Below are 26,319 nucleotides of genomic sequence, written 5' to 3'. Positions count from 1 at the left end.
GGTCCAGATTGGCTGGGGGCGTGGCCTGGGGATGCTGCACAGAACTCAAAAATCGGCTGCGCTAGAGCGATGGGCGATTGCAAGGCCGTTGATAGACAGACGGGTGCTGTGTGTTCGTTGAGTCAAGCACAAGGTGCGCCCGCTCTGCAGGAGCTACTACCACAGAACCCTTTAACTGCAAGACGGGGCATGTGAAGGCGATTGCCCAGCCAGGACCGTAGGAATGGCCCGGAGTTGCTGGGAGGCCAGGACTTTGGAAGCAACAGAACAGAAGTTGGTCGACTTGGAGGATGTGGATCCCAAAACAGTATAGAGAGGGTTACCGTAGAGTAGTAGGTTCCTGGAGCGGGACGTTCCTTTTAGTGGGACGAGCGCTTGTAATTTTGGGTGCCAACCCTTTATTTTTAGCTTAGCTTTGATTTCTTTATTAAATATGTCACTAGGGTTGCCACTGTTGGTACCCTAGCATCAGTACTGTGTTGAAATTAAACCTGCGTACCTGAGCGGTGTATCACACCAATGCTCTGTGTCCGTGTCAGTATTTTCCAGTGACTACCCATCACCCATCACATTAAAAAATTATTATTATTTTTTTTAAATTTAGTCGTTCCCAATTATTTTTTATTTTCTCCCAATTTGAAATGGTTGATTATTATTTTAGGCTCAGCTCACCGCTACCACCCCTGCGCTGACTCGGGAGCGGAGAAGCCGAACACACACTGTCCTCCGAAGCGTGTACCGTCAGCCGACTGCTTCTTTACACACTGCGGATTCACCATGCAGCCACCCAGGAGCTACAGCGTGGGAGGACAGTGCAGCTCCCGGGCAGCCCGCAGGTGCCTGGACAGACCACAGGGGTCGCTGGTGCGCGGTGAGCCGAAGATACCCTGGTCGACCTAGACCACCCCCCCCCCGGCGACGCTCAGCCAATTGAGCGCCGCCTCCTGGGAACTCCCGTCCAGTCAACTGTGGAATAGCCAAGACTTGAACTGGTGACATCCAGGCTATAGGGCGCACCCTGCACTCACGCAGAGCGCTTTTACTGGATGTGCCACTCGGGAGCCCTCCACATTAATTCTGACTTTACTGGAAACTGAGGGGAAAAAATCTGCCACATTAATATGCACCAATTGTTCCGGATTAGATCATCTTGACATTTGGTGACTTTACTTAAAATTGGTGGCTTACTATCCTTTACAAAAACTTTCAATTACCAGTAATGCATGTTTGGGCAAAATGCCAAAAATAAGTAACATTGCCTGCAATACAGTAGCTTACTGCGTGGGATACTACATTTTGGGTGTAGCATGGATTTTTTTTTACTGCATACTGCAAAGAAAAACATGAGCTTATCATATTATTGATTCTATAGCAGTTTGCAATCTTCTTTCAAGGGGATGCTTTTCTCACCTACTAAAAATGTAACGCCAGCCGTGGGGGGTCCAAGACAAAAATATTTTCCGTAAATCAATGATCAGCTCTTGGGAAGAAAAACAGCTCACAAATAGAAACTGTCATGCACCTGTTTAAAGACAAACATGACATTGAATTCTATGCAGCAATATTTAAAAGAGATTACACATTTAGGGTAGCTGCAGTAATATGTGGTGCCTCATTTATGGATAATGTGTTTGTATTTGGGTAAATTTATGAGAGGTGAATAAGGAATGCTGGTCCAGACCATTTGCTGGGCAGTTTGGCTTGCCAAGCCTGCAGTGCAGTTATTATCCAGCAGCACGCTTTGAGTAAAACAATGAGAGGGCTGGCAGAGTGAGAGGAGCTGGATTGTGAGATCTAATATCGTTAGAGGAATGCATCGAGGGCGCAGTGGCAACGGACAAGCCATCCATCATTGCTCATGCACAGCGCAGGCAGACAGCAGGAGGTAACTGGCTTTCAGGAACGTGAGGCTGAACCCACTACTGCCCATGCACAAAGCCTCTCTGTGACGGGAATACAGCTCCAGCACTGTCGGTATACAACACCACTGGTTTGTGCTACTAAAAAGGTGGGGCATTTATTGCTAGTATCACTCAGACTGCTTACTGAGTGTTCATTCTTCAAGTAAATACAGCAGTGTGCACATTTATTAGAACACCTCAAGATTTGTCATCTATAACCATTATGTGCCTACCTGCATGAAAACCTCTAGCTGTGAGAATTTTTCGGTCAGTAAAAAGTGATACAGAAATAACAGGCACTGTTGTGTTAATTTACAACTGTATTCACTAAGTAACTACTATGTAACTACACAGCAATTAGAGACACTTAATGTAAAGTGTTACAATACTAACAATAATGCTACTACAAATGTCTTTCCACACTGCACTGAATTCATTTGCAGGGTTAAGCAGCTGGACTAAAACATGAGAGAAAATATCATGAACCATGAACAAGCAGGCCCCAAGGAACCACACCCACAGGATGCAGAACACTTAAGAAGGAGCGTACAAGATAACTGTCTTCTGTGTGGATTAACTCTCCACGCTCTTCAGCTGCATGTTCTTAAATAGAAAAATACGTTGTTGTTTTTTTTTTTTTTTCTGTTTGCAGGAGCGGCAATTATTTATTCGATGATGTGAAGTCAAAACTTGACGCTACAATTACAGCTGCAATACTTAACGCACATTAACCAGCTTTATACAGTCACTCAGACAGACGTTAGCAGATATAAATAGATCCTGCCTGCAATGCAAATATCTGTTTTTGCTATGCTGAGGATAGAAAGAAATAATTAATATTTGAAGTGGTAATATGTATGTGTCTTGCTGTTGACAGCTTCCACAGTGGAAGTTGGTACAAGGATTTAAGCCAACGTACAGCTCGGCTTGCGTCCTTGCCAGGGGTTAAAGGACGGCACTGGCAGTTTCTAACGCCCTACTCCCTGACACACAGTGTTTGGAGTGCCGACAGGGTTCTCAATCCGCATTAACTAATAGAATCATGATCTACCTGCCTTTGTGTGACAGTCCGCATTCTTGGCAGCAGGACCGTGTGACCGTGTGTCTGTTCATTGCAGTAATGAAGAAGTCCTTTCTAAAATATGGCACGTTGTTTCCTTGGCACAGACTTGCACATGCACTGTCCTTGGCAGAAGGATAAAGACTTCTAGTTTTATAAGCAGCTCCCTATCTCTCTCTCTCTCTCTCTCTCTCTCTCTCTCTCTCTCTCTCTCTCTCTCTCTCTCTCTCTCTCTCTCTCTCTCTCTCTCTCTCTTTCCCCATCTCCTTCTCTCTCGATCTCACCTACGCCATTTTCCCTTTTCCCTCTATCTCTTGAAACCCCCTGACCCCCCACTCTCTACTCTTTCTCTTCTGCCCTTCTCACTTTCCCTTTTTTTCTCCCTTCTGTTCTCTCTCTCTTTGCCCCCCCTCTTTTCCTCTCTGCCTCCTCATTCCTAAAGCCCCCTACTTCTTCCTTCTCCCCTCCTCTTTCTTCCCTTCTGTCCTGTCTCCCTCCCCAGTTCCCCCGTCTGTCCCCCTCTTGCTCCTGTCCTCTCAGTTTTTTGATTGGCATGTCCCGGTTAGTCCTGTTTTGCCAAAGCAATCCCAGTAAACTCTCGAGTAAACAAAACCTCCACGCATGGCATGTGAGACCCCTACACAGTCGAAATGTCTACTTTCAATTGAAATACAAATTCAAGTCATTTAGTGCAGCAGTGCGTCAAACATGGTGTCTCTGGGGCTGTCACAGGTAGCCCCATTACAATTCCGTAGCAGGCTGCACTCCTTTCTGTTCCTCTGCCAAAAAGGATTGAAAATCTTTGCTGTATTTACTTTTCATAAAGTCACTGACAGGTCCGGAGAATTGGAACATAAAGAGAACACATTTCGCGTTTGTCTTCTCTCTTTGTTTTAGCTCTGTCTCTCTTTGCATTTCTCGGTAGCCGTACATTTGCTTTGCTGCAGTGCAATAAAACCCTCCTTGTTCAACATTCCTCTCTCCTCCAGATTTAATCCTTCTCACCCCAACTCCCTCCTTATTTCTTACCCCTTTCTCGCACACCCTCCTAACCCCTTCCCCCGCTCTTTTACTCTTCTCCTTCTCCTGCCTCTTCATTTCTTCTGCTTTGCTGCAGTGTAATTAAACCCTACCCAAAAATCCCCCAAATTCTCTCCAATCCCCCCTTATCTCATTTTCCCCAATCTCATCCTCTTCCTCTCTGGATTGTCTCTACAATCCATTTCCCTCATCCCTTACTGTTCCAATTCCTCCCTTTTCCCTCCCCATGTCCCTGCCTCCCTTCCCTTTGTCCTTCCCCCTCTCTCCTCTATTTCCCCATCCTTCCCTTTCCTTCTTTTTTCTTTCCTTCTCTGCCCTTCCCTTTCTCCGCTCCCCTACTTCCTGTCTCTCTCCTTTACTCCCTTTTCTTTCACCCCTTCCTCTCTCTAATTCTCCCCCATTTCCCCTCACAGACTCAATCTACCTCCCCTTGTTCTCCTTCACTCCCATCTTCCCCTTTCTCCCTGCTTTGCTGCAGTGTAATTAAACTCCTCTCTGCTTTCCCAGGAAGTGGCAGGGATGTTGTTATTGGATCCTAATTTGCTCCAAACTCACTCAGATTCCACATGGAGAATTATTTATGTCTCTGCCTCACAGCTGCTCAGTGTAATTATCCCTTGCATCAGCATGAAGAGCCCAACCCAGTGCTTCAAGACATTGGTTTAACCCAGAAGGGAATATGTTGGAAACATGCAGACCCCTGTCATGCTGTGAAAACAAAATTAGAGCTGCCATGAATAAGTACATTACCTTGGCTTACTTTACATCCACCAAAATACATGAAGTGTGACCATACATAACAAATAGCTTCATCCATAAATCTCTACATTTGGCACTCTTCATAACACCTGCAGATTTTGCACTTTTTATGACTTAAAAGTACAACTGTGACAGGGAGAACTTGTGTTTGTTTTTGGAGGATAGCGTCCAGACATTCGGTCGGATCTACTACACGAAACCCTTCCACTCCAAGACATTGCCCAACCAAGGCCGTATGAGGACTCCAGGAGTCCGGAAGTTGGTCAGTTTAGGGGATGTTGATCCTAAACAGTACACAGAGGGTTTGTGTAGAGCAGTCGGTTCCTGGAGCAGAACGTTCCTTTCAATGGGACTAGCGCTCGCCGCTTTGGGTGACAAACTTTTATTTTTAGCTTTGCTTTGTTTTCTTCATTAAATGTGGCACTAGGGATAACATTGCTGGTACCCTAGTGTCAGCACTCGTGTTGATAATAAATCTGCGTGTCGGGCATGTCAACACCCAACACTCTGTGTCTGCCTCATGATTATTCAGTGACGACCCACACACGCAACACTGTTACAGCAACATTTTGACATTAACATATCTGAAAAGTTTAACACGAACCCTTGTTTCGACAGAATACCGGTTCAATCACTTGTTTCAAAGTCTTATAGCCTAAGTCTGATATCAAAATGTTACTTCCCAGCTGTATGACAATATTAACATTACTTGGATTGGACTGCTTTTTTTTTTAACCACATCCTGGTTTAAACCTAGTTTATGGCTACAATAATAATACCCCATATAACTCCAGACAATGCGATCTGCAAATGTGTCCACATAATGTAATACAAACAAATACAACAACCATAAATCCATAAATCAATCTGAGAAATAAAAGCTACTTAACAACAGAGCTAATACAGTCTAAAGCACTGCCGTAATTACTGTGTTACTGGAGCGCCTATGTAGGGAAGTTGACTAAAGATATCAGGGGCATATTTCCACCTATAATTTAGGAGAGAATTACATAAACAAATGGTATTTAAATAGGACAACGGTTTCTCTTCAATAGCCAGAAAATCAGAAACGAAAATGTAATAAAAAAAAAACATATCAAGATCTTCTCCATTCAGAACCGAAGGCAGGGCCATGGGGGTTTCGATAGTTACAGGCACCGCTATGTAATCAGGGTCAGCAGGTTGTAGCAGCCCAGACCTACCTGAGGATGGCGCTCTCTCCCTGGCACACTGTGATATTTTCTGCTGGAGGAGGGGTGAAGTCTGCACTCTGCACGCAAATTCCTAAAAGAGAGACACACGAAAGCAGGTAAGAACGGATCTATTTGTAGAGATAAGAAAGGGTTATTTCCGTTTCTACATGGAGATAAAGGGAAAGCTTCAGGCCATGTTATACAGCAATTAAAAAGGTTTTCTATACAGGCCTCAGTTCTACAGGGGAAAACGCGTGTTCTAACCGCAGTGACGCAAAATCTTCCGTCAGAATTTGCGGCACAATTGATGACTGATAACGCACTTAAAGATGCATTAGTGAGTGTTTGCCACAGTTCCTGAAACTAAAGTATTACCAAGGTAGAAATGAACAAGTTCCTCATTTATTCTCAACCCTTTTTGGATAGGAGTGTGCAGAATTTCTGGTCTTTTGCTGGTCTATGAGAAAATTCAAAAATGTTGAATAACGCTATTATTTAAAAAAAAGCTGAGGGAACACAAAGCCACTTGTAACTCTGTTTCAGGAGACTAGATTTCAGGCCACTGCACGGCACACTAGAGGAGAGTTAGGTCTGCCGGTCTCCTGGAACCAGGTTTCAAGCCACTGTTCCTAAAAAAGTGATGTGTTTCATCAGCTTTAGCTTCTTTCTTGCTGCTTCTCCCATTTAATTGTGTGTTATTAAAAATGGTAAACTCGATTTGATATATTTATTGAAGTGATTGCTTTGGTGTAACTTAACCCTCTTTATAAGTCTTGTTCTTATTCTTTTTTCTTTTTTTTTTTATAAAATAATACTGAATCCACACATTGAGATCAGTATTCCTCTGCTCGGCCTGGCTTTTCCATGTTGTTCATATTTACGGTAGAAAGAAAATTTGCAATCTGCACTGTACAGTCAGTCCGCTGTGGATTTAAATAATGATTTTCCAGTTTCTCGAGTCCCGCTCACCACTGAATGCAATTAATAACGAGGACTACAGAAAACCCCCCGAACAAACCCATCAGAGCGTGAAATTAAATCACTATGCAGCCAAAAACAATCTGCACCAACCCACCCCCGTCTATGAGAATTAATTCAATTTCCTTCAGAAAGAGTCCAGGGCTGGTCAATACTTCTTCTAAGACGAATCACAGACTCACATGTTAGAAAGACTTTTATGCCATTCAGACCCACTGACCACAAAATATCTTGCTACCCTGAATAGATAACCCTCTCACGTCCTAGGCGGTACCGATTTTGGCAGTAAACCAATGTTAGGGTAAAAAAAAAAGCGCGTAGCAAATGCCTCTATATAAACGTTTCCCACAGTAAATCGACACGGTACTGTCGTTTTGCGTTTTCCCAACGCTTGTCCGAAAATGCTGGCTTGTATAACCATAAGTTGATTTTTAATATGCCTGCCGTACCTCTCTTGTCCTTACCATACTGTCATTATGCTTTGGTTTTACTATAGTACACTTTTATAAGGACCCCATCCAGTATCTCTGTATCAGTAAATTGATTATATCTGAAGTACCCCTACACTTGTGGAATGGATTATGATTAAAATATTTGTATTGAAACAGGTTGATGATCTGGTCAGCTATACCAAGATATTTAGTGAACAAGCAAGGGTCTGAGTGGAGCAAAACAGGCACCCATTCCATGTTGTTCTGCATTCATTTACAATGTCACAATACTATTTGGAGGACTACATGTATTCAGTATAATTATGCCTCCTGAGAATTGTCTTTGGGTCAGTGCAGTTTACTTCCAGGCTTCTTAAAGAATAAGATCAACACCGCCTAAAGGCAACAACGAGGTACAGATTAAATGTGTGGAATACAAAATAGAATAAAACATGCATAAATTTATCGAATTTTTTTTTGTGTGTGCTAGACAGGAGCACTTGTAGGGTGAGAAGGGAATATTAGGCTCTAAAGCTAAGTTTTTTTTTTTCCAAATTGTTTGCAGAGAAGCTAAGAGCTTTAATCATGTTGCATACTGCTGCAAAAATAATGCATGCAAACAGAAGGACATTTTATTATAGTTTGGAACAATTCAATTACTGCAACATTTCAGTTTATATACTGGAAACAAATGCTTTCTGAATCCACTAGTTTTTTTTCATTACCAGCCTTGTCAGGACTTAATTTTGCTCGTGTTCCAATTTGAGTAATTCCAACAAACTAAACACCTGATCAAATACTGATTACTTGTAAAAATAAATGTCCTGTTCGCGTGTGGTTAAAAAGAAGGACTTTTTTTTTCTTCAATTCACTGACACCTTGCAGCTGTGAAGCCGTTAAAATAACTGTATATAATAAGAACCAGCGAGTGTGTTTATTGTATGCTTATCAGTATACATAAGATATCAGTATACAAGATACATACACACACACACATATATATATATATATATATATATATATAGTAAAATACACTGCCCTCTCCACGGTTCGTTGCCCCTTTAAAACTAGACCCACGACACAGAGACGTGATGTTTCCAAGCGCTGATTAGCTAATTTTTAATAAACACACAAAATAAATAAACAAAAACCAACAAACAAAATGTAGCTCTATTCTGACTAACTTGCAGGACAGCTAAGCTGTTTACCTGCCAGAAACAAAACAGAAATTATTACACACAAGGTTTCACACACAACCGGACTCTTCACTCTGCAGCAGCCGTGAACAGACTGGCTGCTCTTTTTTTAAACTCTGCACCTGGCATTAATTTGCAATACTTACCAGGTGCGGGTGATAATGAAACAATAAACAAATAATACAATTAAACAATAGAATTAAATTAAACAAAACATGCATTTTGTACGTATGGAAAAATCGACCCTTCTGGGATATCTATATATATATATATATATATATATATATATATATATATATATATATATAGATATATATATATATATATATATATGTAAAATGGCAGGGGGAGGGTCAGATTCCTCCCTGCCTAAAAACATGTGAAAATGCACACTGTGTTTAATTGAATTGCTTTTGTTTAATTTGGTTAATTGAATTGTATTATTTGCATTAATAGTTTTATTGTTAATTGTCCCCTGCACCAGGCTATCATTGTAAATTAGAGCCAGGTGCAGAGTATTTAAGGAATGCAGCCAGTTTGCTCAGAATAGTGTGGCTGTAGAGTGAGGAGCTCGAGGTATTCTGGTCAGGTAAAAACCTATGTTTGTTTTTTAAGAAAATCTGTTAGTGTTTATTTTCATGTTACATGTCAGGTAAACAGCTTAGCTGTCCTACGCGTCAGTCAGGGACCTGCATATGTTTAGTGAGTGCTCCGAGGGAGCTAGGTGTTTGTTTGTTTGTTTGATTTATTTTCTGAATAAAAGTGCACAAAAGCGCTTATAAAAATCAAAGTTTCTATTTCTGGGGCACGAACCCAGATTACGGCCAGCCTGTTTACAATATATATATAGATATATATATATATATATATATATATATATATATATATATATATATATATATATATATATATAACACACACAAAATATACACACACACACACAAAATATGATTAGATCATTCATATATAATACATGTGTGACAGGTATGGCTGAGTGGTGATGTCAGGCCAGATAGTGGAAGAAAAACAAAGGAAAAACACTGTGGGTGCAATGGCGCTTGATCCGTTATATTTTTAAATAACAAAAATAAACAAAATATTCTTAAGGGAGAAAAAAAAAAAACTGCTCACCGAGCAAAATAAAACAGGTACACAAAACAAATCACAAACACAAAAACTAAGCTCACAGGTCAGGCTGGGCAGATCGTTTTCACTGATCCTGTGTACGCTATATTTTTATTCATGTTTCGTTTTTAAGCTGCTGCTGCTCTCGCTGTGCTCTGCTCTCTCCTCTGAACACTCACACCTAGCAGTGATAACTGCAGGCTTATATATTGTGGCTGACGGGTTTAACCAGCTAGTAGTAATTCTATTACCCCTGAGCAACAATCTGCACAAGTTTATGTGGATGTTGGGCTTCCCATCCACGCTGCAACACAAATACAAAAACAACATGGCTACGCCATCAATACATACAGTAAATAAATCATAATACAAACTGCACAGGGGCGGAGGGGTACCCTGTTCAAAAATAAACAATCATGTACAGGTCTCCTCGAATTGTTACAACATGTCTTAATGTTTTAAATTAGCTGAGAGATGTACATATGCTAGCTGCAGTATTTAAGCTTTATTTAAAGTAATAAAAACATGTATATTAGAAACATGTTTCCAAAGAACATTTGGCGGTTATAATATTAACTGTTATGTAACATTTTAGCTTTGCCATATTTAAGGTATAAATGAGAATGTGACTGGAATGGGGGAAGCTAGTTGGTCTTAATTGGTTATTAATTGGTACAAGCGACATATGTGTCCAACAACTAAAAATGCAACTTTTTTTGCAAAGAGGTGCATGATACAGGGCTTAAAATGTCCTGACAGGCTGGATCTGGTCATCCAAATTGTCAGCTTCTGCCTCACAATGCTCAAGTCACTCTCAAAAGAAGAACGTTTGAACAGCAAGCGCTCAATGCCTTGTGTACCTGGGGTTCATTAGCTGAGGCCCACCTGCAGCGGTAGGTGTATATAAAAAGGCTGCAAAAGCATAGCAGGAACAGTTTCTAATGGAAGCCGGATCAACATGGAGACATGTGCTAACAAAGCATTGTTCAAAGTGCTGAGTGCTAATCAAAACCAAAGCTGTGCAACTGCAGTGCAGTTAGTCTGAGCGCATTTGTGTCGGACGAAGTTGTCATGCATTAAAAAGCCTAAGCACCACTGTCATCTTTTTTTTTTTGTATTGGCAAATCTCTACCAGCTTTGCCTCTGTGATTACCTTCTGCTCTATTGCAATCTCTAAATTATTAAAACTAAAGAATGTCTTTCACGAGTTTTATTGCAATTGCACGAGGATTTCTCACTGTGTCCGCTAGTTCTGTGGCGGGCCATCCTTGACCACGACTGCCACAATACCACAGGCCCCCACAAATCCCACTCTCGGAAAACTCTGCATAATCACCAAAGAGAGCCATGCTGAATTAAATATTTATGGAAAAAAACACTTTCTATCGCTTCACCGCTACAGATCAGGGGATTATTTGACTATAAAAGCTGCAGGCAAAGCATTAATAATGTAGGTGCTGATATCTTTTTTTCAGATTTTATTCAAGTCATTTTCTATAATGACTTATACCCAGCGCATATCTTATGCATGTGACCCAGCATTTCTAACTATCTACTGAGCTACTCAAACCCACCAATTTCCACGCTATAGGACTATCAATCCACTAAGCAGCTACTTTCAGTTCTAGGTGAAGATTAAATATATTTATTCTACATGAGACTACTTGTGAAAAATATACCATACTCTTATTTGTGTGAAATACAAGTACTTAAAATAGACAAATGTTTCAGCCAGTGCACCTCTGTTTTGCAACTACAGTGGCTGTAAAAGTGCAACATGTGCAATCTCCTTTAACCTGAGTTAAAGCTAGTGTACCTGCACTGGATCATCACCTGATTACACTGGGCCAGCCTGCTCACCTTGGTTAGTTTTTCCTAATGTTGCAGTGGGTGAATACTCTGCTGTTTGATTTTTCTATATATGTTTGTAATGCAGCTGTAGAAAATCTGTTGTGTATTCCTTCCAGCAAAGCAAGTTTGTTGCTGTGCTATTGATATGTCCTCACTATATGAGTTAATGAGCCAGCCAAAAATAAAATCGCATCATTTGCATATGAAGTCATTATTATCACTAAGTGCAGGACATGTGCCTAACTGATGAATTAGGAAGGATGGCACTGTAAGAAGGGTCCTACAAAAAGATACAGCAGCCTGCAAAACCTTTTTGGTTTTTCAGTACCGCAATGACACTTTAGGAGCGGTGCTGCGATAGGCGCTAATCAAATTGGTTTCTATATTTATCCCGAGTGATTCATTCAGGATGCCAATGTACTGGCTAATGAAGCAAGCCTTTTAAGTGGGGATAAACCAGCTCAAATTAAATAGCAAGTAGCTGAATGGTTCTGGGTTGGTTCTGTTAGTTTGGTTAGAGACAGTTAGGCACTTGTCCTGCACTTAGTGATAGTAATGACTGCATATGCAAATGATGTGATTTTATTTTTGGCTGGCTCCATAACACACATCAATAGCACAGCGATTTCACAGCAACCAAACCTCAAGGCAGTACCCATTATGGAACTTCACTGCAGAAGTGCCATCCCTTACGTACAGACGGGGATTGTAGATATTGTGTGTGTGCTTTTTTTATATATATTTCTATTTTGGGTCCAGGGGGTTAATTAGGGCTTAATACTGGGACCAGCCAAGTTTTCACAAGATGGTTATTAAACACTTGGTCGCAGGCAAATTCTGAAGCAGGTAAAGACAGATATAGAAAAACAGTATCGAACCCAGAGCTCTTAAAGCAGAACCCATTATAGAACCCAGAACACTCAAATCGGAACCTCTTATAGAACTGTGCAAATGTGCCCCGCCCCTGTGTGTATCTCTGTTATATGTTGCGTGCGGTGTGTTAATGTTGTGTGTTCGGTGAGTGGAGAAGGAGAGAATTAAAAGCAACAAAAATGAAAGAGAAAGTAAATAGAACAGTTTTGACTCACCGTATTTGTTTTTGTATGTTAGTCCACTGTTAAAGTGTTAGTCCGTTTTGTTTGTCGATAAAACTGGTGGTGGCGTTTCTTGAAAATCAAGACTGCAGATATTGATTAAAAAAAAGCCTGCAAATTGTTAGAACTGTTCCTACAGCACCATTGGCTGCAAGACTGATTATCGCAGATAATAACCCAATTAAAGCTCCAGATTTATAAACGCTGCCTTAGCGATAAACAGTCCCGCAAGGGCATCTCAAAAGCAGGATCTGGAGGGGGGGAGGGGGGGGCGACTAAATTGGAGGCATTTTGCAGTGCTTTGCAAAAAAACAGAATAGCTCCAGAATTATATAAAGCCTGGGTTTGTGGTAGCATTATTGTTTGGAGATTATACATGCAGAATTCTGCAGGAAAATGCATGCAGAATGCATTGTCCGCTTCAGGGATTCATACCTGCTGTGAACGCAATTGTTTTGTTTACCACTTTTCCCATCTGGTCTAGAAACACCTTCTACCTAATGAAACCTAGCTCAATAAAGAAAATAGGTTGAAAATACATCTATAGATCTTCTAAGGGTAGCTGTTGGGTGTTACGTTTTTGTGTTTCGTACAGATCTCGGTAGGTAAAAAGACATCTATTTTGTAACATCCCCTATATAGATAGATAGATAGATACATACACACAAACACAAAAGCCCTTCTTCAGCTGTGTAGAAAGAAAAGCAAAAACAACTGCAGAAATGACTTTCTCAAGCATCCTGAAATAAATGATGTTTTAATCATTTAATCCTTTTGTACATTCAAAAAAAAAAAAAAAAAAAAAACTTTCAATTTTTCATTTTTGTACACTGCAGTTATACCTTCATTCAAACACACACACACACACATTATAAAAAGGCCCTTGTATAATTAATGAGTGGTTATTCTCTATAGAATGTATTAATGTTGCAAAATGCATTAGCAAGTGTGATGGTGGAGGAATTGGTGCGGAGTCTCCAGACTTACTGGAATCAGCAATTGAAAAAAGCCAGGCTCTTTCTGCAAGAATTCAGCAGCACCACTTTCCCAATTAGTTAGCGACTGCGGCCAGGCAGTGTCGCTGGGGTTTAAAAAGTTTAGTTGGCATGCAAATGAAGTAGGATCCTGCTAGGATGAATTGATTGTGTTAAACCAAAATAGCTTGGATTTCCCAAGGGTGAATAAGAAGATCTAGAATTCACCACCACAGGACCGCAAAAAGTCACCAGTGCTGGCTGGACCCATTGTCCTGCATCTTTTAAACAGCAATGTGTCAAATGAATAAGTATTTACTGGAATTTGAAAACAGACACAGGAAGGATTAAGCAACACACAGCTTGTTCAGTATTTCTCCCCACAAGCTAGATCCCAACAGTAAAAGAGCTGTGCCATCACTGCCTGCAAAAGCTTGCTTTCACTGATAAGACTGAGGACTCTTCCACAGGGCTAGTGGAAGAAGCTGGGCTTTAGCCTGATTACAGTAATTCAGACCTGAGGCTTTTGAAAGCATGTTTGCTAAACTTAGGAATACTTTTTTTTTAGCATCTGATTTACAGGACTGGGTTTCAAACCAGGCTTCTCTGGTTACAAGTAAAACACACATTTTCAGCTGGAATTGGTGTGATCCATGGCAAAGCCCATACAGCAAGCAATGGATCATGTCAGGGTTTAGGGATGTTTGATGATACTTTGCATTAAGTTTCTCTAATCACTATGTATTTACGTAGTAGTTACATGTTAAATGCATTGGTACTTAAACAATTACAATGTTATTATGCATAGTTACCATGTACTTAAAGTGTAAATGTTTTTGTGTAAATGTAAGTACACGATTGTGTTAGAAAAAGGGTTAGGGTTAGAGTTAGGGTTAGGTTTCGGTTTCAGGATAAGGTTAGGGTTATATCTAGGGCTTCTAATTTTTAGTTTTTATTTTTCTTCTCTCTCCCTCCCTTTAAATCTTAATTAAGTTGTTAAGCCTTAACTGAATACCAGATAGTTTCTAGTAGTGCGTCACTAATTTAAACAAACGCAGTGGAACTTAAGCTGAATTAGCCGATTAGAGCCAGAACGAAATGTAGGTTCAAACAGAATCAGGTGAGATCAATGCACGTTGTTTGTTAACTCAAGATAAACAACTTCTTTTGTTAATTAGTGCTTGATTAAGAAAGCAAAATATGTTTAAAAGGGACATCACATGATCAAAAATAAAACCTGAAAAACAGACGCCCTAGCTATATCATGCAATAAATGTGCACATTAAGTACGCTGTGATTATGTGTAAGTACACATGTATTTACTAAGTAACTACTATGTAAATGCACAGTAACTGGAGACACCATGTAAAGCGTTCCCCTCTCATTATCCCTCTCTCGTTCTTGTTTCATTACAGCTGTGAGGAGATGTTCTTAAGGCTCATTCTGGCTGCAGTCCAGTCCTTTAATAAATCTTTCCTGCTAATGATCCCTCTGCATCATATCAGCTCATTGAAACGTCCTGGACAGAACGCAAGGGAAATAAATGGGGGTCGACCTCCTGGCGGTATCACTTTGGTTAGTGTAAGCGTTTAATAAGACTTTGAGAAAAAGAAGTCAGAACAGCAACAGAACGATACCGCCTACAGAATACTAAACTCTTTTCACAGCTTGTTTTGTATTTAAGTGTATTGTGTTGTGCGTGTGCAGAACAGACTAGTAGTTTGGAAAGAATCTGTTAATAAATGGTCTTGTAACAGGTGCTGTACCATGCTTGCACTGGGACCCAGTAAAAGTAGTTTGATCAACACTTATTTTGCTTTATAATTATGCAAGAAAATCATGATTTTAAGGTAATGCTCTCGGGCATTGTGGCTGGCCATGTCAGGAACAGGTGACAAGGTCAACTACTGGGGTAATGTGTGGGATTAGAAACTGCTGGCCATTGTCTAAAATTGACTTTTAAATCGTTTTCTTCCATTCCAAGCCTAACATTTATATCTGACTATGGTATGTTAGGGTGGGTGGATTCAAGTTCAAGTTTCTACTGCTTATTTCGCCAGGTTACAAGTGAACTTTACCATATAATGCAGTGTAAATAAATCTAAAAAAAATATAAAATCAAATTTGCCACTGAAAAATGGTTAAGCCAAATCTGTATTCCCTTAACCCTATTAAAACTCACCAATAGCCTTAATTCAAGGGGCTGGGACAGTAAATCTCTTCAAGCTCCCAGGCAAGCCGCAGTGTAATACCTTGTCTACTTTTAAGGGAGAGAGTGTTGAAACACTCGCTGCATTGATTTTAGAGTGGGAGGGAATTCTATCAAGCAAGAGGCTGTTTTCTGCTCTCCCTGCTCCCTCAATCACCTGCACTACACACCAAAACAAAACATGCTCTTACAACTGCATTCATTTTATTTTTATTTTTTTCTCCAGCTATCTACTCTGTGAAAAACAATTTCCCACTTTTAAAATCGGTTTTCATACTGCTTATTAGTAAAACCATAAAGACGCTGACCATTTCGCTGCAGATTACGCTGCAGAATGTATTTACAAAGTAAATACTCAGTCATTAGAGACACCTAATGCAAAGTGGCACCACTTTTTGCATACCAAACTGCTTATGGGGAGTGGGAATAAGTGGGAGGCTATAACAAAACTGAATATTTGAAACCTGTATAGTGAATAAAAGTAAGACTTATGAAATGACGTTGTTAGCTACAAACCAAGAATAAGTGGTTAATGGTTAGCTAGCTAACCAGCAATAGCAGGCTGCCCTCTAACTATCTCGCTGCACTAACAGCCTTTACATTATTTATTGTAGAAATTACCTAGCTCTGTATATTGGGATGACTAGATTAGGCCATTAGATGACCACTTTGATTCCAGCCCTACCCCACTGTCATTGCGAATTAATCCACATGTTCATGAACAGCAAAAAGCATGCAGACATATCAGGTCTACACCTCTGTACAGATACTGCAAGAAAGAAAGAAAAAGCATCAGTCCCCATTCAGGATAAACATAATGCCATTATATATATCTCTCCACTCTTTTGCTGAGTTATTCTGACTTCCTTTCAATTAGACTGAATTCTGCCTTTTTTTCAGCCTATACAATGTCCGTGGTTTACTTTATTCCACTTGCTGACATGTATACCTCATTTTCGGTCTTTATTAAGTCCAGCATTTTCTCACTCCTGCTTTTGTGACCTACTGATTTTTGAACCAATTAATATAGGGGTGGAGACCACACCAAACCTAGGCATATAAGATTGCAAACCATAACTCATTTAAACATTAATAATCTTTATTTTTATATAGCACCTTTCATAGTGGACCACCATCACAAAGCACTTCACAAGATGCGAGATTAAGGTGTGTGAACTATGCATCAGCTGCAGGGTCACTTACAAGAATGTCTCGCCCAAAAGACAGAGCATAAGGAGGTGAAGTGACTTGCTCAGGGTCACATAATGAGTCAGTGGCTGGGCTAGGATTTGAAGCGGGGACCTTGTAGTTTGGAGCCCGTTTCCTTTAACCACTGGACCACACAGCCTTCTCAACTGAATGCAGTGAGAAAGATGAGTGATCAATGATCACAATACTGTTTGAAAAGCAATTTCCTGTGGGGATGAACTATTTTTTTTTTCTTTAGCCATGATTATTGACCAACTGTAAACACAGCACAATGTAATCCGTTCACCTACCACAATGCCAGTACCCCAATGTAATATTAGGGTAACACTATAAAATAATGGCACCTGAATATCTTCTGCACTTCCTCTGAGTTCTGAAGTAATTCATTTTAAATTCAACTCTTAATCCATGTGGATTTAATTACCTTAACTATTCCATGTTGCTTTGTAACAAATGATGTTGATCCTGTTTATGAGGGTTGCATTCATGCTTGAATTAACATTCTTCACAACCCCCCTGTTGGGTGAGTGAGTGAGAGGGTATGAATTCATGCCTGCCTTATACATGTAATGGTCCTTTTTAATAATAATAGCTTTGAAGAGAGTGCTAATCAAGGGTTTAAAATCCATTGTCTTCTATCTTATTAGCACTGTCAACGTCCTCTTTAATGAAGTGCTAACCAAAGGGCTTACAAACTATTTTTTTATCGCATGAGCCCTGGCTACATTATCAATGCCCTTGACTTTGTAGCCAGTGCTACAACCTACGTCAGCCTCATGCCTCATAACCCTCACAGTTGGGATATTTCAGCACATCAGGACACCACAACCTCCAGGAGTACCATAGTTAAAAAACATCATTCATCATTGTTACTTACTAACATATTAATTAGGCACTTGCATGCTTGATAATTATTTTTCTTGATGTGTCCTTCCACTGTTTTAAAGAGGGATATTCAGAGTTGTCTTTGCTTGCTTGTTTCTATGTGTGTGTGTGTGTTAATATTCAAATAAATATTAATTAGCCTGGCCCAAAAGAGCTATGTGTTAAAAAGTAAGTAGCAGGGTTCTGAAAAATATAGCGTTACACGTCCCCACGTGCTGCTACAACTGTTTAAATAATGCACCTGTAATCGTTCTCTTCAGTGTTAATATCCTGACAACTTTTTACACTTATAACTTTAAAGTCTGTTTCAAAGCTCTTAACAATTAGCAATAAACAGTTGCAGCAACACATGAGGACGTGTAACACTATATTCTTCACAATCCTGCTTCTCACGTAGGCGGCTTACTGAGTTGAGCAGCCTCTACTATGCTAAGACTAATTCATCACAAACATGTATTCAGTGTTGTGGTTTCTTCACCGATAACCAGACAGGCCTTCGAGTCCTTTATAGTGGTCAGCTATAAGTTTTTGGTTTCTTTGCATCAGCAGAAAATCGTTTTTCAAGTTTAATTTTCGATATCAACAAAATTGTTGTCTTCAATTAAGTCATCAGGGTTGACCTCCACTGAAGAAAATCCCTTTGGCAACAGCAACAGAAGCGAGACAGAGACAGCAATCAAAGGTGATGACACTGAAAGGCACTAGGCAAACAGTTCTCTACTTGACTTCTTCTAGTTTAAAATACGACCACCTTTCTACTTGACTCTGCATTTCAAATGCAATTAGGGAACGCTACACAGTAATATCCACGTAACTGCCGCTGAACACAAGATCAACTTTTTCAATGAGGAATGACTGGATTTAGCATGGCAGCATTGATACTGCTTTGCCTTTTAGATACGACCACTGGTACAACCTCCACTGCTTTTGACATGAGCCAACTGCACAGAGAGATTTATGTACATGAACCAAGCTGTTCTTAATAAAAGCGCCCAGCTCTGGGGTGCAGTGAACAAGACGCTCCACATCAGCCAGCTGAAACATGACTGCAGCATGCCGAGAAGCCTACTGAGAATTGAAAGAGTCAATGGGTGTAATAACTAATTTACTGATTGACATTACTGCATATTACATTATGGAGTTTGCAGACGCATTCTGTAATGGCAGTAGTCCAATGTGAGGGCTGATTGTATACGTCCAATATATTCATTTATTTTGTGTTTAAATAACAGACGTACATAAAGGTTATGTACTGAATCTTTGTATGTTTACGTCGTAGCTACTTAGTAAATACATATATACATAATTACAATGCTATTATGCATAGTTACAATGCATAATTTACAATGCACTATACCCCTGCTCTTTATAGAAAATATTAATGGAACGGATAAATTGTAAATAATATTATGAATTCTTAAATACATATTCTTAAATAAAGGTAATTTAAAGATGGTAGGTCACCATGCATATGTTTCTATTTTATAAAATGTACTTTGCTGTAAAAATCTGCATAGATTATTCATGACCCTGTCTAAAATAATGAAAGTAGCCTAAGGAAGCTTCTGATAGCATTTTGTCACCATAATCAGCTATCGTATGTATAAGCCTTTTGAAATGAACAACGAATGGCGTTAAACCAGCAAATTAGTACAAATCCACACTTTCATCAGTATAATCCTTGTGTATTCATTTTTTGTGATATATTACCATTTCAAATAAGGGTCTGAACCCCCATTTAACTTTGTTGTATTAACCAGTACATGTGTAAAGGGCTCTAGGAAACACTTTCCATGAAGCATCTCTAATTAATGTGCATTTACATGGTATTTACTTAGCAAATCCATGTTTACAGTACTTACACATAACTGCAATACTAGCATGCATAGTTACAATGTACTTAATGTGCACAATTGTTGCATGATATAACTCTAATCCTATCCCTAACCCTAACCCTAGCCTTAACCATAATCCTAAACCTAACTCGAACCCGAGCCCTAATCCTAACCCTAACTCTAACCCTTATCCTTTACCAATACAATTACGTACTTGCATATACCTTTTTTTTAAATCAATGTCGTCCTTCTGGAGTCCTCTGAATGCTTTTTAATCTGTTCGTTTTTTAAACCACTTAAATGCAAAACATGTATACAGGCTTTTTTTTTTTTTTTTTTTTTTTTTAAATGTATTTGTTATTTGTCCTGTGATTGCCTTGAATTATCTTTTCTGCACATGATACTACTTTATATATGATGTAGAATACATGAATGTAAACATCTAACACTAGTGCATACAATACTCTATAATTTCAAATAAACGTGCTATGATTTTGAATGTGCGGTTCTTAAGGACAGTATCGTTGTCATTGCTCGTGCCCCGGCACCTCTTTCTCTACAAATTAAGCACCGGTCAGAACAAATGACTAGAAGTGACTCGAGCCAGATTGGTGACTCGACTCCATTTGAGCAGTTTAGTGACTCGACTAGACTCGAGTTTGGCATGTCAAAGACTTGACTTGCAATTTTGGTGACTCCTTACAACTCTGGTTAATACTCTATCATTTTGTGTAAGTACACATGTATTTACTAAGTAACTACTATGTAAATTCACAGTAATTAGAGACACTTAATGAAACGTTTCACCTGCCTCACTCACTAGCTGCACTAGCAGGTTAGTCGTGTCAAGCATGCTGATGTTTACTCTGCCAAGAGCATTGATGTTCACTGCCAGGACTGGCAATGTACTGAAGCAAACAGAAATTGCATTGAACAGCACTATGAAAGCTGTGTGGTGCTCACGAAGTGACAACTGACCAAATTCCAGTGCTCTTGGTGATTAATACATTTTCAACGCCATTGCTGTAGTGTTTAGTCCCCAAATTACTTTCTGTCTAGAAACACGTGCACAGTTCAAAACCAATTTGTATTGTGTTAATAAAGCCCTGTGATTCACACACACTACAGGGGCTGTTTGACTTCTCTTCAAGTTGCTAGTAAGCTGTGTTGCAGATTTGTCCATTTTTTTTTTCTCCGCTGAAAAGTCAGTCATTACGCAAAAACCTCGGTCAATCCTCTATCATTAATGCAATGCAGATTCAAATTAGAGCTGACAAAGGATCAAATGATGGCAGCTGATCCCCTGTGACTTCATTCAGCCTACAAGAAATGCGATACACTGCTGCAAAACTGTCCGCGTTTCTGTCTTTTTTCTTTTAAAGGATAAGTAGGATCAAATATAACTGTCTTTCTTTGTTTGATCCCTTATTTACATTTTTTTCAATTTATACCAATTTTTCTGTTCAACTTTAAATATTTTTATTATTCTTTTTATTTTAATTCAGAGAGGTAAGATGTAGAGAAATTATTCCATTGGCTTTATGTCAAGCCAACGAGTTTAACAGATATAAAATCCATGCTTTCCTAGAATCCCTGGAGATATAATGTTCATGCTCTGCACACGTTGGTGATTTATTGCCATAGACAGCTTGTGGTGGGTATGTGTGAGAGCAGTACGTGTGTGTGTGCTGTGCTGCAGGATTGCATGGTGTTTTATTGACATGTTCTCCCTCCCCCTCCCCATCTCTCTCCTCTGCAGTCTGCTTGCTATGCTGCTCATCTCCACTGCTATCTTCTCTCTCCAGCCATGCGTTCTTCACTGCTTATCCCCCCGAGTCATCCGACACCACAGATCTGCAAAGCTCCGGCAAGCAAAGACGGCGCTGCAGTTCTGGCATTAATAGATACCCAGTATGTACTTTTAAGAACCAAACTTACTGGCTTGTGATGCACTAAGGTGGGAGATGTATTGCCTATTAACCCCACCCTTTACTAGATACATTAGTATCCCAAAAGACAATTGAATGGTGTCCTGAAAAATGTATTAGCGTTTTAATAACCAAGACCTCCCAAAAGAAGTAGTGGTAAAACATGCAACAAGTGCCCCAAACAAACCAGCAAGGGCGGTCAATTCGTTTTTCAGTCTCTTTACCTTGCTGTAGTGTAGAGGTGCAGTATTATTTGAGTATGTTAATTCTCAGAGGTTCTGAAACATTGCACAACTGCAGTTGCCCAGGAAATCTTGAGAAAACTGTGGAACTTTTCACCCAAGACTGTGTTCAACTATGTACTTACACATAATTACAATGATATTATGCCTAATTACAGTGATGCCTAGTTATAGATTGCATGATATATGTAAATACACAATTGTATCAGAATAGAGTTAGGGTTAGGGTTAGACATAGGTTTATAGCATGCAAAAATAGTTACACAATAAGTACATTGTAACTATGCATAATAACACTGTAATTATGTGTAAGCCCACATATATTTACTAAATAACTATGTAAATACACTGTAATTAAAAAGCACTTAATGTAAAGCGTTACCCCAAATGTGATGGTTCGGTCCGAGCAGCAGATGCAAACATGGCATATCACTGTAAGAGATGAACTAAATCAAGTACAGGACTGTTAGTTGTACCAGACCACTTTGTACCAGTACAAAGCCCAGCGACGGGTCAGGCATTGAAGACTGGGATTTAGTAATTGAGAGAAGCTGAAGTGACACATGCAGAGCACTCCTTCACAGCCTGTAAACATTATCCAAGTCATATCTCCCACTAGCGCATAAGACTTAAGACTCCGGGTATCAAATCAAACACTGAGGATGAAACAGGCTGATAACAGCAATCCAGCAAATGATTCATTACTGCTGGTTACTACCCCGTACTATCCCGGCAGCCAGATCTTTACCTAGTTCCCTGAAGAATGTTCATGGATTATTCATGAAAGTAATACATTGCCTTGAATATTAATGACAAAAAGAGAATTAAAGCAAGTGCAAATGAGGAATAACATCATTTTATAGGTCCACAGTGTTGGACATACTCATGACAAACTGTGATTTTCCTGTGATTCGAACAGTATGGCGCATTCAAAATTGATGTTTTTTGGGTTTTTTTTTTTTTTTTTTTCAACACCACATTTAACAAAATAAAGTTGACCCTTCCTTCTTCCTGGTTTAATATAAGAGTCAGTTTCCATGGTCTTGAAAACGGCCCTTACTCTTGCGCTACAGAATGGAGCTGAAGAACCTGTTTGATGGCCAATCATTTTTGTTTTAAATTAGAAAAGCAAACTAAACTGCCAGGTTACTAAATGCAGTGTAACAGGCAGTGCGCCAATAAGGCAAACATTTACTGTTTATTTTTAAGTGATATATATATATATATATACTATTCTTTCAGAAATGGGAATTTTCACGGTGGTACATTTCACGGAAATCCGCGATAACCGGGAACAAAATACATCCTTACCTATACACTGTGGCCATCAAGCTTGTATTAACACTTGGAATTCGATAGGTTGATCAAACAGGCACAATCTTAGCTTTGTCTCTTGAAGTGGCTGTAGAGAATGGCTAAAGCTGATTGAAAACCACCTCCGCTCACAAAAAAAACTTGTCTCTTGGGGAACACACGGTAACAGCTACTGATCTCTAGAGAAATTCCTCTGTGCCTCTCCCCTTCTATTATTCATCTCCCTCTTCTCCCCATGGGGACAGAAAAAGGGCTGCATTTCAATTCCAGCTCAGTGGGGAAGAAAGTCGAAGCTGCTGTGGTGAGACCCCTATTAGCTTCACGGTCCAGGGGGTGACAGTGACAGAGTCAAGCATTTGCCTTTTCGATGCTACAGCCTTGAATTTCCCTTCATCCTAAATGCAGAAGTCAGAGTTCGAAAGCTTTGGAACTGTCCCTTAAAAGCATGCCACCTAGTGGAACCTGAACACTGCAGCACATTTAACCCTTTCGGTGCCAAATACTTTTTTTTTTGTGAGGATATAATGTACAGCTATGGCCAAAAAGTTTTTTATTTTTTTATTTTTATGGACGGTGAGCTTACATTTGATTATTTCTCCTTTCATTATCATCTTTTTTTCTTTTACTAAAGCTATGACCAAAAGTTTTGCATCATCCTATATAATTAACTAATTTTGGTTCATAAAGTTGAATGAAACCTGCTGAATAATGTTACGTTAACATATTGAATTACACACCGCTTTTCCCATATACTTAACGAAAAACCATACCACTGACTGTACAAGAGGCTTCGACATGTCCTATCATTTAGCGGCATGTAATGAGTCTTGTAAAATTCCTTTTATTACCTTTAATATATCGCTAATGACCACTATCTATATACTGTGTGTTATTTGAGTTTCTTCAAAACCTCAACAAAAGATACTGTGGATATAGATTCACAAAAAGCATGTTACAAAAACACTGCTTTTCACTGGTCCCGATGGGTTCCCTTTTGATCTTGTTGCACTCCAATCTCATGAGATATCAAAAGTAATCGTTAAACAGTACATAGGTTTAAAATGGATGTTTTTACAGTGTTGGAGAATTGGGGATTTTTCAGCAGTCTGCTTTAGGAAACAGTGGCTGTATTCATAAAAATGTTGACATTATATTATATACTTAAGCAATCAGGATTTGACAGCTCTGTTTTTGAAACTGCTGTCAGAAACTGAAATGCATGCTCACATTCACCCTGGAAGCCACCAGAAATCTGTGTTTAACAAGGAGGCAATTTGACAAGTTTATTGTGTATGCTTGTTTGTCTACAAATTCTAGTTCTCAGTCCCCACAGCTCTAACTGCTAGGCTACTCCACCTATCTATATATATTTTTATTTATAATGTCTCAGTCATAAAATGCTAGGTGATGCAAAACTTTTGGCCATAGCTGTAGACTGAGAAATCCAGTTTTAGCTCACAGCTTCCAATTCCCAGCTAGGCTACAACAGGCCCAGGTGACAAGTCTATTAAATATATGATATTAAAACTAATTTTGATACCCTGGCTCCCAATTCCACAGCTCTCAAAAGAAGACCCAGGTTGTCTCTCTTCTTGTCTGATTCCAAACCTGGTTTCTATGGCGATCTGCCAGGCCCCCCAACCGAAGATGAAAAGATGATGTATGGTCTCGGAGGGCCTGATACCTGCTGACTAAATTTGAGGTTAGAATCTTAAATGAGGAAAGCACTGCTTGTCAGGAGCTTCCGAAAAGATTAAAAGTGAACTCGGGGGAAAAATGGTTTGGACACAGAGGATTTCGCTGGGCTTATGAGCTGGAGGGGAGCCAAACAGGATTTAGGGTTAGGATAGCCATCTTCATACTGTAGGGAAACTATTGCATACCCAGATTTGGAGGCTTCAAAATCATTTGTTTTAAAGACCAAGTTTAATCTCAATGGGTGTGTAAAAGTGTGAGATACGGCAGTGTGAGATACTGTCAGATGCCTTTGAATATTCCCAACTTGAGATTTCATCCCGATTTAATATTGATATTTTATGGTTTTAGATCCTTTGTCATTTAAGATATGCAGTTATGTATTTAGCTGTCTAAATGTACTCTCTTAATTAAATTCTTTAAGTGACCACACTATTTTAATCTTTAGTCAAAAATAAAAATTAATATACGTGTACTTACACAATTACAGTGGTATTATGCATAGTTACAATGTGCTTAATGAGTAAATATTTTTGCATATATAAACCTAACCCTAATTCATTTCTAATACACTTCTGTTGTATTGTGCAAAAAGGATGTAATGTGCTTGTTAAGTACATTGCAACTCTGCATAATAACATTGTAATTATGTGTAAGTACACATGTAGGCAACTACTATGTAAATACACAACAATCAGAGACACTTAATGCAAAGTGTTACAGAAAAGTCTTAATCATTAAGCACAAACACCCTTTCTGTGCATTTTCACTTAATTTAGTCTGAACTTCTGGCTTCATTGCCCCTTTATGTACAAGCTTTTCGCACAAATCAAAGGGTTATCTTTTGCTGTGCTTGTCAAACAAGCTTAACACTAGAACAGCCATGCGGGTTAATTTGACCCATTTTGGACTTAAAATGTTAATTACTCTTCCATTGCAATCGTATGTGCGTGTCCATTTTTGATTTTCCCTAAATATATTAATTATCATAACGGAGTTTAATAGCCAGAATCGTAAAAAAAAAAAAAAAAAAAAAAAAATTATTATAAACATAAACACACCCCCTCCTCCTCTAGCACACTTTTTTTTCAAGCCTTTCTTTGTTTGTAGACTGACTATGAGACAGAGATTGTTATGACTGTGGATTTGTACAATTGCACTAAGATGCCAACCCAGTGAAAGCCTATACTTTATTATTCAATGTACCTGGGAGAGAGCAATCCTTCGTTTTGTTCCAGAAATGCAACTGGGAATATATATATATATATATATATATATATATATATATATATATATATATATATATATATATATATATAAATATTAATCTTGAAAGTAGTCATTTTGATTGGAATACAGCAAGCTGCGCTCAGATGCATACAGCAAACTGAAATGACAG

General features: G+C 39.2%; 1 protein-coding gene across 1 annotated transcript in view; it reads right to left on the bottom strand.

Annotated features, from left to right (window-relative positions):
* The window catches only part of iglon5 (IgLON family member 5), a 62,991-nt gene that overhangs the window by 8,899 nt on the left and 27,773 nt on the right, over nt 1-26,319 (bottom strand). Inside the window, exon 2 of the mRNA XM_041225886.1 lies at nt 5,964-6,045. Within this exon, the coding sequence (XP_041081820.1) occupies nt 5,964-6,045 (82 nt within the window). The remainder of the gene's footprint in view (nt 1-5,963; nt 6,046-26,319) is intronic.

The sequence above is a fragment of the Polyodon spathula genome, chromosome 24 (genome assembly GCF_017654505.1).
Source record: "Polyodon spathula isolate WHYD16114869_AA chromosome 24, ASM1765450v1, whole genome shotgun sequence".
NCBI lineage: Eukaryota > Metazoa > Chordata > Actinopteri > Acipenseriformes > Polyodontidae > Polyodon > Polyodon spathula.
The sequence above is the reverse complement of the archived record's forward strand: the minus strand, read 5'-3'. Positions and strand labels throughout refer to the sequence as shown.